Genomic DNA, 12,514 nt, shown 5'->3' with positions numbered 1-12,514 from the left:
CTGGCAGTACCTAGTGGAACTCAGGTTTGGTGCAACATAGACAAACGCCGTTTTGATCATCCGACTCGACTTGATGAGCACTTGGGAGAGCAGTACCCAAGATAGAGCTGATGCTGAACCCTGGCAGTACCTAATGGAACACAGGTTCGGTGCAACATAGACAAACACCGTTTTGGTCATCCGACTCGTCTTGATGAGCACTTGGGAGAGCAGTACCCAAGATAGAGCTAATGCTGAACCCTGGCTGTACCTAGTGGAACTCAGGTTTGGTGCAACATAGACACACGCCGTTTTGGTCATCCGATTTGTCTTGATGAGCACTTGGGAGAGCAGTACCCAAGATAGAGCTGATGCTGAACAGCTGGCTGTACCTAGTGGAACTCAGGTTTGGTGCAACATAGAAACACGCCGTTTTGGTCATCCGACTCGTCTTGATGAGCACTTGGGAGACCGTACCCAAGATAGAGCTGATGCTGAACCCTGGCTATACCTAGTGGAACTCAGGTTTGGTGCAACATAGACACATGCCGTTTTAGTCATCCGACTCGTCTTGATGAGCACTTGGGAGAGCAGTACCCAAGATAGAGCTGATGCTGAACCCTGGCTGTACTTAGTGGAACTCAGGTTTGGTGCAACATAGACAAACGCCGTTTTGGTCATCCGACTCGTCTTGATGAGCACTTGGGAGAGCAGTACCCAAGATAGAGCTAATGCTGAACCCTGGCTGTACCTAGTGGAACTCAGATTTGGTGCAACATAGACACACGCCGTTTTGGTCATCCGACTCGTCTTGATGAGCACTTGGGAGACCGTACCCAAGATAGAGCTGATGCTGAACCCTGGCTATACCTAGTGGAACTCAGGTTTGGTGCAACATAGACACATGCCGTTTTAGTCATCCGACTCGTCTTGATGAGCACTTGGGAGAGCAGTACCCAAGATAGAGCTGATGCTGAACCCTGGATGTACCTAGTGGAACTCAGGTTTGGTGCAACATAGACACACGTCGTTTTGGTCATCCGACTCGTCTTGATGAGCACTTGGGAGAGCAGTACCCAAGATAGAGCTGATGCTGAACCCTGGCTATACCTAGTGGAACTCAGGTTTGGTGCAACATAGGCCCACGCTATTTAGGTCATCCGTCACATCTTGAACCTGCGGGTACTGCCAGGGTTCAGCATCAGCTATCTTGGGTACTGCTCTCCCAAGTGCTCGTCAAGATGTGACGGATGACCAAAACGGCGTTTGTCTATGTTGCACCAAACCTAAGTTCCATTAGGTACTGCCAGGGTTCAGCATCAGCTCTATCTTGGGTACTGCTCTCCCAAGTGCTCATCAAGACGAGTAGGATGACCCAAACGGCGTGTGTCTATGTTGCATCAAACCTGAGTTCCACTAGGTACTGCCAGGGTTCAGCATCAGCTCTATCTTGGGTACTGCTCTCCCAAGTGCTCATCAAGACGAGTCGGATGACCAAAACGGCGTTTGTTTATGTTGCACCAGACCTGAGTTCCATTAGGTACTGCCAGGGTTTAGCATCAGCTCTATCTTGGGCACTGCTCTCCCAAGTGCTCATCAAGACGAGTCGGATGACCAAAACGGCGTTTGTCTATGTTGCACCAAACCTGAGTTCCATTAGGTACTGCCAGGGTTCAGCATCAGCTCAATCTTGGGTACTGCTCTCCTAAGTGCTCATCAATACGAGTCGGATGACCAAAACGGCGTTTGTCTATGTTGCACCAAACCTGAGTTCCATTAGGTACTGCCAGGGTTCAGCATCAGCTCTATCTTGGGTACTGCTCTCCCAAGTGCTCATCAAGACGAGTCGGATGACCAAACCGGCGTTTGTCTATGTTGCACCAAACCTGAGTTCCATTAGGTACTGCCAGGGTTCAGCATCAGCTCTATCTTGGATACTGCTCCCCCAAGTGCTCATCAAGACGAGTCGGATGACCAAAACGGCGTTTGTCTATGTTGCACCAAACCTGAGTTCCATTAGGTACTGCCAGGGTTCAGCATCAGCTCTATCTTGGGTACTGCTCTCCCAAGTGCTCATCAAGACGAGTCGGATGACCAAACCGGCGTTTGTCTATGTTGCACCAAACCTGAGTTCCATTAGGTACTGCCAGGGTTCAGCATCAGCTCTATCTTGGATACTGCTCCCCCAAGTGCTCATCAAGACGAGTCGGATGACCAAAACGGCGTTTGTCTATGTTGCACCAAATCTGAGGTCCATTAGGTACTGCCAGGGTTCAGCATCAGCTCTATCTTGGGTACTGTTCTCCCAAGTGCTCATCAAGACGAGTCGGATGACCAAAACGGCGTTTGTCTATGTTGCACCAAACCTGAGTTCCATTAGGTACTGCCAGGGTTCAGCATCAGCTCTATCTTGGGTACTGCTCTCCCAAGTGCTCATCAAGACGAGTCGGATGACTAAAACGGCGTTTGTCTATGTTGCACCAAACCTGAGTTCCACTAGGTACTGCCAGGGTTCAGCATCAGCTCTATCATGGGTACTGCTCTCCCAAGTGCTCATCAAGACGAGTCGGATGACCAAAACGGCGTGTGTCTATGTTGCACCAAACCTGAGTTCCACTAGGTACTGCCAGGGTTCAGCATCAGCTCTATCTTGGGTACTGCTCTCCCAAGTGCTCATCAAGACGAGTCGGATGACCAAAACGGCGTTTGTCTATGTTGCACCAAACCTGAGTTCCATTAGGTACTGCCAGGGTTCAGCATCAGCTCTATCTTGGGTACTGCTCTCCCAAGTGCTCATCAAGACGAGTCGGATGACCAAACCGGCGTTTGTCTATGTTGCACCAAACCTGAGTTCCATTAGGTACTGCCAGGGTTCAGCATCAGCTCTATCTTGGGTACTGCTCTCCCAAGTGCTCATCAAGACGAGTCGGATGACTAAAACGGCGTTTGTCTATGTTGCACCAAACCTGAGTTCCACTAGGTACTGCCAGGGTTCAGCATCAGCTCTATCTTGGGTACTGCTCTCCCAAGTGCTCATCAAGACGAGTCGGATGACCAAAACGGCGTTTGTCTATGTTGCACCAGACCTGAGTTCCATTAGGTACTGCCAGGGTTTAGCATCAGCTCTATCTTGGGCACTGCTCTCCCAAGTGCTCATCAAGACGAGTCGGATGACCAAAACGGCGTTTGTCTATGTTGCACCAAACCTGAGTTCCATTAGGTACTGCCAGGGTTCAGCATCAGCTCAATCTTGGGTACTGCTCTCCCAAGTGCTCATCAAGACGAGTCGGATGACCAAAACGGCGTGTGTCTATGTTGCACCAAACCTGAGTTCCATTAGGTACTGCCAGGGTTCAGCATCAGCTCTATCTTGGGTACTGCTCTCCCAAGTGCTCATCAAGACGAGTCGGATGACCAAAACGGCGTTTGTCTATGTTGCACCAAACCTGAGTTCCATTAGGTACTGCCAGGGTTCAGCATCAGCTCTATCTTGGGTACTGCTCTCCCAAGTGCTCATCAAGACGAGTCGGATGACCAAACCGGCGTTTGTCTATGTTGCACCAAACCTGAGTTCCATTAGGTACTGCCAGGGTTCAGCATCAGCTCTATCTTGGATACTGATCTCCCAAGTGCTCATCAAGACGAGTCGGATGACCAAAACGGCGTTTGTCTATGTTGCACCAAACCTGAGGTCCATTAGGTACTGCCAGGGTTCAGCATCAGCTCTATCTTGGGTACTGCTCTCCCAAGTGCTCATCAAGACGAGTCGGATGACCAAAACGGCGTTTGTCTATGTTGCACCAAACCTGAGTTCCATTAGGTACTGCCAGGGTTCAGCATCAGCTCTATCTTGGGTACTGCTCTCCCAAGTGCTCATCAAGACGAGTCGGATGACTAAAACGGCGTGTGTCTATGTTGCACCAAACCTGAGTTCCATTAGGTACTGCCAGGGTTCAGCATCAGCTCTATCTTGGGTACTGCTCTCCCAAGTGCTCATCAAGACGAGTCGGATGACCAAAACGGCGTGTGTCTATGTTGCACCAAACCTGAGTTCCACTAGGTACAGCCAAGGTTCAGCATCAGCTCCATCTTGGGTACTGCTCTCCCAAGTGCTCATTGTGACGAGTCGAATAGCCTAAACGGCGTGTGTCTATGTTGCACCAAACCTGAGTTCCAGTAGGCACCTACTGCCAGGTTTCAGGGTCATTTTGTTGTCTCATTTTAAAATATCACGACCTGATAATTCACTGAAGCTTGTATTCATATGCTTATTTTTAATTTTAATACCTAGCTCCAAGTTTCTAAGCAATAGTAACATTAATTATTAGTTTATGAAAAAATTGATTTAATTGCATTAAACGTTAATTTAGATTGACAATCAATGTAATTAAACGTCTCAAAATTCAATTCTAATTAACTTAATTTAAATTGATGCGTAATGCAATTGACTAATTGCGGATTTAATGGTTAATGGAAATGATTAATTGTTAATTAGAATTACACATTACGGCCAACACTGCATAGAGCAATACCCGCAATTTGCGAAAACTTCGATTTTCGCAGTTATAGCCCTGATCCGAACTACCAGCGTGCACATTTGTCGATTGTGTCCGGAAGAGCAGGGGCCTTACCATGATATCCTTATTGCGATTCTGTTTAGGACTTAAACTGAATCGCTAAAGGACGGAGCTATGCGACTTATATAGCTCCATTCCTTAAGGCTTCGTCACACAGGCGCGTTTTACGGGTGGGGCGTGAGCGTTTTATATGTAAACTAGCGCCCCGCCCCGGCTTCGCACGGGTACTTCAACGAATAGAACCGCTTTTGTATCAAAAAGTATATTTGGTATGGCACCACGAATATTTAATAAATTGCCAATTAATATTTTAAGACTAGAAAACATTAATGAATTTAAAATTGCATTATATAATTTTTTGACATCCAAAGCCTACTACACCATTCAGGAATATCTTAATGACATATATTCATAGTTATAAGAACTAGTTAGTAAGTACTTAGATATTAATTAATTTCATTTAAATATGATGCATGCGACACACATGACATCACACAATATTTGCATGTCTCTATGACCAAACATGTAGCTATTGTATTAGTATTTAAGACCTGTATATACCATGTTTAAGCAAATAAAACTCTGAATCTGAATCTGAATCTGAATTTACACAAAACCTTTACAAATTATACACCAAAACCTTCCTCAAGAATTACTATTAATAGGTGAAAACCGCATGAAAATCCGTAGTTTTTGAGTTTATCGCGAACATACAGACAGACAGACAGACGCGGCAGGGGACTTTGTTTTATAATATGTATTGAAGCGGCGCGCGCCTCACTCACGCACCGCCCGTTAAACGCGCATGCGAGGATGCCTTAAGCGATTCAGTTTAGGTTCTAAACAGAATCGCAACAAGGACATCATGGTATAGTTTGTAGCTTTCTAGTAGAACCCGAATGCTTATCCTATTGTCTATTGTTCAGTAAAACCGCACGTACTACTTACCTGCAAAAAAGGGTCCTGATTATTCTATTTGGCACCTGAGCGCGGGCTAGTCCAACGCTCAAAAAACCAGTGTAGGTGCGCTCTCCGATAACGCGCCTTTGTTAAGCATCTCGATGACACATTTTAGACTGGTTCTGTAGCGTTCGACTCGCCGGCACTCAGTAACCGAAGTACCGATTTTTTATGCAGGTGGTTGTGGCACGTGGCACGAGCGGTTTTTCTTAACAATAGACAATAGGATTAGCCTTCGGGGTCTATTAGAAAGCTACAAACTATAAAGCCCCAGTTCGTGTTAGGTGTCAGTTGTGATGGTTGGTACCTCGTTGTTGGGCGGCGGCTGCGGCGGCTGCTGCTGCGCGCGGCGCTGCACGGAGGGCGAGCGGCGGTCGGGCGGCGCGGCGCCCGCCTCCATGTGCTGCTTGCGCTGCCGCAGGATGGTCCAGTCGAACGTGTAGTCGTACTGGTAGTTCATCGTGCGGAACAGGATGCGGAACAACTGGAATGACACACACCAATATTACTACAATTACAATACAAAGCGTTTAAGAGCGCGACATGTACCGTAAAATGTGCCTACTTTGCTCCTTGGTGAGTATTTGAGTAACTATTCCAATAAAAAAAAATGACTTATCGTTTATTATATCCAACCATGATATTTCTATATTATTATTTATATACTCAGATAAACGAAATTGTATATATTATTTGAATTCCTACTTTAGTCATAAAATTAATCTCTTTTCTTGGCGGGGTCTATTAATTGGCGCACAATGGGGTGACTTTGCACCTCTAAGTGGTAGGTAGGAGCAAAAATACCCCCAACAATGAGTATGTTGTGCCTCGTGTTCAAAGCTTCGTTTTATATAAAACAACATTTCATAAAGTTGATTTACCGATGAAATATGTGACATGAGATGTTCTTCTTCATATTCAATTTGTCTGAATATTTAAATGAGGAACAGTTTCAAATTACCAACTCCAAGCAGACGAAGTCGCGGGCAAAACTAGTTTAATATAACTAACGCAACCTAAAATAAAACTCTATATTCTATAATCTATATTTATTCTGTGTCCTAGTTTTTTAAAATAATATAAAACATATGGGAGCATAACACCATACACACATTCAGGTCAATAGAGAGCTTATAAAAATACCATGTCCATATTAGAACGAACTATCACCGAAACTAAAAATAGCGGGCGGGCCGCGGCTAAAATGGGATGTTGTTTTGGCCAAGCGGGCTTCGATTAGGGCAGGTAACGTTTCGGCGTAAAACGTAGTTTGCAAACAAACTGTGGTATTAAAAGCTCTACTTTTCATCATCAAATATCAACATTTATACAGCAAATAGGCCACAAGGGCACTTTTACACGTCAACATGGAATTTTCATATTTATTTTATATTTTTTAACTGAATGTAATAGGAAGCGTTATAAATTAAAATGTGTCGTTTTCCACCAAAAGGGTACTTATTGTCGGTGGTCAATAAGGCGCTATTTCCGTAAAGCTTGAATCTGAAATCAACCTTATGGACAACCGACAATGTGGTACCTACCTTTTAGTTAAAAACGTCACAAATGTTATACATAGCTAATTATAAATTTAGCAGTAACCTAGGTACGTAATTACGAATGTAACGTAGAAATACCGATGTTTGGGTTAGGTTACATTCCTAAACTACTTTGAAAGAAGATTTTAGTGGGGTTAGATTTTCAAACAGTTTGCGTGCTATCCTAAAGGGGAATTCATTCAATGATACGCTAAATAAAATCTTCATATAAAAATAATAGTAAGGTAATTTGCAGATTTCAAAAAAGTTGTTGCTATGGTTTTTCAACGGCTCTATTGGGCAGTCACGTAAACATGTTGAGACTTGTTCATATAACGTGCATCACAGTTTACTAATGGCGCGGTTTCCTAGACGGCGTTACGTTACGTTGATTGTCAACGTAACGTAAGATGACGGCCGTCATGACCTTGTCGATAGTTTCGTGAACGTTTTATTAGATAGCGGTGACGCCATTTTGAATAAATGACACGAGATTTGAATAAATGATTCCGTACTACGATTATTTTCCTATTCTGATGATATTTCATCCTGCAAGTAAATTATAGATGATCAAGCAAATCTTGTCAGTAGGAAAAGGCGCGAAATTCAAATTTTCTATGGGACGTTATCCCATCGCGCCTACATTTTTCAAATTTGCCGCTTTGACCTTGGTGGATAACGGTGTGTTATGACGCCGTGGTACTTTCCACATGTCGCCACCGTAAAGACGGCCGTCTTTTGCTGCCGCTATATGACGGCCGTCATATGACGGCACCGTTTTCGGAGGAATCCAAAGCTTAATACCGGTTTCAGAAGACCGGTAAATGGAACCGCCGCGCGACCGTTTAAATGCAAGATCGAACTTGTCAGGATTGACTTCGTGATACAAAAAAAGACTAAAAGTTCCGGTTCTTGATTAAGTGAAAAGGCTATTTGAGTTTAAGTATCAGTTTTCTAATATCCTGTACCGCTATTCGTTAGCGTGTGCGTAACTTACCTATGCATTTCGCTCGTACTCGCATATTAGTGCGAGCGAGATGTATAGAACGTAAGTTACACAGGCGTTAGCGAATACATGTCAGTATGACACTGCTGAGTGGTAAGAGCCACCCCACACTGTTTTTAGGGTTCCGTACCCAAAGGGTAAAAACGGGACCCTATTACTAAGACTCCGCTGTCCGTCCGTCCGTCCGTCCGTCCGTCTGTCACCAAGCTGTATCTCACGAACCGTGATAGCTAGACAGTTGAAATTTTCACAGATGATGTATTTCTGTTGCCGCTATAACAACAAATACTAAAAACAGAATAAAATAAAGATTTAAGTGGGGCTCCCATACAACAAACGTGATTTTTGACCGAAGTTAAGCAACGTCGGGCGGGGTCAGTACTTGGATGGGTGACCGTTTTATTGCTTGGCCGGTTTTTGTTTGAGCGTCGGCGTCTACTCAGCGCTATGGAAAATGCCGGAAATGGCGATGCTGCGCAGTTGCGTTGCGCCAACGTTGCGTCGAGCAGCAGCCATAGAGTTAACTAGACGCCGACGCTCAAAAGACGCTAGTGTGTGTGTAGTGGACCCTAAGGCAGTGGTTCCTAACCTGGGGGTAATTACCCCCGTGGGGTAAAACTAGTATTTTACGGGGGTAAATAAGCTAACCTAATATAACAATACAACAAACGTTCACGTTTTATTTTTTATTACCGTCGGGAGGAGGGGTAAAATCAGGTTCCCTAGTTAGTCATAGGGGTGACCGGACTGAAAAGGTTAGGAACCACTGCCCTAAGGCTACTAATATTAGAATTGTTTAAAAGGTGCCGCAGGATGTACATTGTACACGCACTGTTTATGAATGAACACCGATCAGCTGTGCAGTAATTGTCGATTGTCGTGTACGCACCTGTCTGAGATACATGTAGTCGGGCGACTCGTCGAAGGTCAGGCCGCGGCAATAATTTAGATACATCGCAAACTCGGCCGGGAATCCCTGGAACAAACATCACGTGTCACATTTATGGTAACAAGGAGGGTGCTGTATAAGTTAGAAAAAAAAGTATAGTTTGGTACTTTAAATAGGCCTAAAATTTCAATCCATTTACATAGTACCTAACATTCAACAGTATTTGGGTCAATCAACTATTTCTTGTTGTTATTCTGTCCCATCAGCGAGGAGACAATAGTAGCATAGATTGTTAGAAGAGCTGCTGTACCATGTTCTACTAACATGCCCAGTAGATGTCCCATTATGGAAAGGTCTTATAACTACCATAAAATGCAAGTTTGGTTCATTTAAATACGAAAAACCTGGAATTTTAAGAGTGACTCAGGAGACCGTAACCATAGCAACCTGTGACAAGAAAAAGTTGATTAACCCATTTATCTATTTAAATGGAGTTAAAACCCAAAGATTATTAATGATTGTAACTGACTTGGTGCCAAACAACTTCTATGTTTAGACATATTTTTAGGCTTTGTGCGTTTAACCTCAATTTATTATTGAATGGAATGGTGCTTGAATGTACAGTCAGCAGCAGAAGTTGCTAAGCGGGCGAGGTGTTCATAATTACCTTGGCGCGATCTTATTCTCTTAACAATAAAGTCGCGTCAAGATCATTTTGTACACCTCGCCCGCTCAGCAACTATTGCTATTTGTAATGGAGTTTTTAGAATGTTTAGCAAGTTTAATACTATTTCAATTACGGCTTACTTTCAAATGATACGGCATGATTATCCATTACAAAGGCAATGCACCCATTATGACATCACAGAGTGACTCACAACCGTAAAGAGTAACCTGACATTTTTTTACGAAAGCCGCCGGGGATCGGGATTGTTTTTTACGTCCGCTCGCGGCTTTGTGTAATGATAATGGCCTAGTCATGACAGACACTAATTTGTAGAGATGCCACGAATATTCGGCAACTATTCGGTATTCGGCCTATCGGTATCGTCTTGGGTCGTCCCATTCGTCTTTCGTCAAGTTCTTAAATTAGTCCTATTCTGCTTTCGTCACCCATTCTACATTCGTCACAATCGTCGGTGGCTTTCAATGTAGAATGCGTGACGAAAGCAGAATAGGACTAATTTAAGAACTTGACGAAAAACGAATGGGACGACCCAAGACGATACCGGCCTATCAGGCCACTTTGTCGAATATTCGGTATTCGAACGAATGCTGCCCGCTATTCAGCAGAATACCGAATATCTGTTTCACCTATCTATAAAGCATTCCATAATAAAAATAACCAAAAACTAGGTACATTTAGTAGTTATACGATAGGTATCCCTTTTTTGAGCTTTGTTGATTACAAAATATTTTATTTTTATCATGGGTCTGATTTGATTGACTCTAATCACATTCATTAACTCTTGTCATGATTCTGTTCAACAGAAAATATATCTTAGCAAACGTGCTTTGTTGGCTAACAGTTTTCATAATAATTGTCACTCAAAAAGTTCGCATGTCATGCTGAATATTCGGCGCTTCGGCCGAGAGAGGGGCCGAATATTCGGTATTCGGCCAAAACCACAATTCGGGGCATCTCTTGTAATTTGCGCTATACGGTTACGTCTAACCACTGGTCTCATTAAAAGCTTATGTTATGACACGTAAGACAGCATGTATTTATAGTTCGTGTTCTAGCTAAAAATATCTCGAGCTTACATAGTGATATGTGGCTTTCCATAGAGAAGGGTCCTAGTCCTTATGCGCCATATGCAATAAGGACTTTTTATCAGAATTTATATAGGAATTTCAGATGGAAACATTCTTATTGCACTTGAGTCTTGAAGCATAAGGGCCCTTCAGTGACGGAAAGCCACATATTTTCGGGCATTTTATTCGGCGTCCAATTGAAATATCGTAACTAGCACGATTGTTTACTTCCATGTACTGCATAAAGTACCTAATTTCGAACCACAAGCCCTTGCGATGTCCTATTAAATTAAAAAAAACGCGCATTATTATATTCTGATCACAACACAAAAACAATTTGTCCAATATTCTTGTGTCATCCTAAGGGCTCATTTAGACGGCGCGCGAACTCGTATACAATTTTAGTTACATTGCGGACCATTGAGGTTACATCAATTCAGCCGACCGATCAAATGACGCAATGTAATGAAACTCGCATGCGAGTTCTCGCACCGTCTAAATGAGCCCTAATCCTCTAGGTGTCTAGGTATATTTAAATGCTTATTATTTTAAAATTTTTAAATCGGTTAAAAAACAGACTCGATTATTTAATCGTATTCGCCAGAACAAAACTAATTGTCGCTAAGAAAGACCTTCCACTACAGATATAGCTAATCCAACACCTGCGGTGCCGCGAAACCACGTCGCATAATGGCCGACCTTGGCCGAGCCAAAAACACACATTCGCGTCTTGAAATTGATTGTGTTGTGAAGATAGCTTTGAGGATTGTTTTTAAAAGGTTATCTCTCTGGTCGAGTCTTTACGCCTTATTAAACTCAAGGTTATTTCATTTTGAATGTTTATTTAAAACAGAAACTCAATTAAAAAGCATTGGTTACGTTTTTACAGTGTTTCTGGTTATCTATAATCTATATATCTTATCTTTGAGAAAGTGCCATATCTTAATTTATTCAGTAACAGGAAAATAATGACGATTATAAATCTATATGAAGTTTATGTCTTAAGTATTATTTTTATCACAAACCGACCAATGATTGTCTAAGTGTCACCTGAGGACAGAGATAAAGTTCAATGGAAAATTCATATCATTTCCTACAATGTTTACTGTACATATGATTTTTACGCAAATTCTCCTTGATTTACCCTTAGAATCCATGGAAGTCTGATTCGATGTAAACGTGAATGTCTATTACCTACTAGTCATACTGTATGTAAGGTAAATTAAATAATGTTACCTTGCAGAGCACCTCAACGGGCGTGGACATCTTTTTCTCGCTGATTCGCTCGTACTTCTGTTTTTTGGTGATCGCTTTCAGGCCTTGCCACGGCAGCGATCCCCTGTCGAACAAAACATCTTTATAAACACAACAAATATATACATATATTGGGACATAAAAAGACAAACTAAACAATAAAATTAAACTACATGCATTATAAAACGTAATCTTATAAATAATAAATGCTCCCCAGGTCGCTGTCATGTGTTATGGTGGTGCAGAAGACTGGCAGCGTTACCTCGTTGGATGGCCAGACTTAGTCTCTGGCCGAAGTAGCTGCCAGCCCTCTGGTCACCCGACGCATCTATAAGACGCTCGGAAATGTTTCTGAATAGAGATTTCGCACTGGGCCCCGACGGTATACATATATACATCGTATATATCATATATGTATTGGGCGGATCAACTATTTCTTGTTGTTATTCTGTCCGGTCCGGTTGTTAGAAGACATTGTGCAATTTGTACACCACCTCGTTCTGACACGCTTGGTAGACGACCCCCAATGGAAAGGGTTTATAAGTATCACAAAAAA

General features: G+C 43.0%; 1 protein-coding gene across 1 annotated transcript in view; it reads right to left on the bottom strand.

The window, feature by feature from the left end:
• The window catches only part of LOC134657571 (casein kinase I-like), a 34,378-nt gene that overhangs the window by 3,864 nt on the left and 18,000 nt on the right, over positions 1-12,514 (bottom strand). Inside the window, exons 6-8 of the mRNA XM_063513147.1 lie at positions 11,941-12,043; positions 8,950-9,036; positions 5,824-6,000 (exon numbers count right to left, since the gene is read on the bottom strand). Of these exons, the coding sequence (XP_063369217.1) occupies positions 5,824-6,000; positions 8,950-9,036; positions 11,941-12,043 (367 nt within the window). The remainder of the gene's footprint in view (positions 1-5,823; positions 6,001-8,949; positions 9,037-11,940; positions 12,044-12,514) is intronic.

This window comes from Cydia amplana, chromosome 20, assembly GCF_948474715.1.
Source record: "Cydia amplana chromosome 20, ilCydAmpl1.1, whole genome shotgun sequence".
Taxonomy (NCBI): domain Eukaryota; kingdom Metazoa; phylum Arthropoda; class Insecta; order Lepidoptera; family Tortricidae; genus Cydia; species Cydia amplana.
This window is presented reverse-complemented; position numbering and strand designations above follow the sequence as displayed.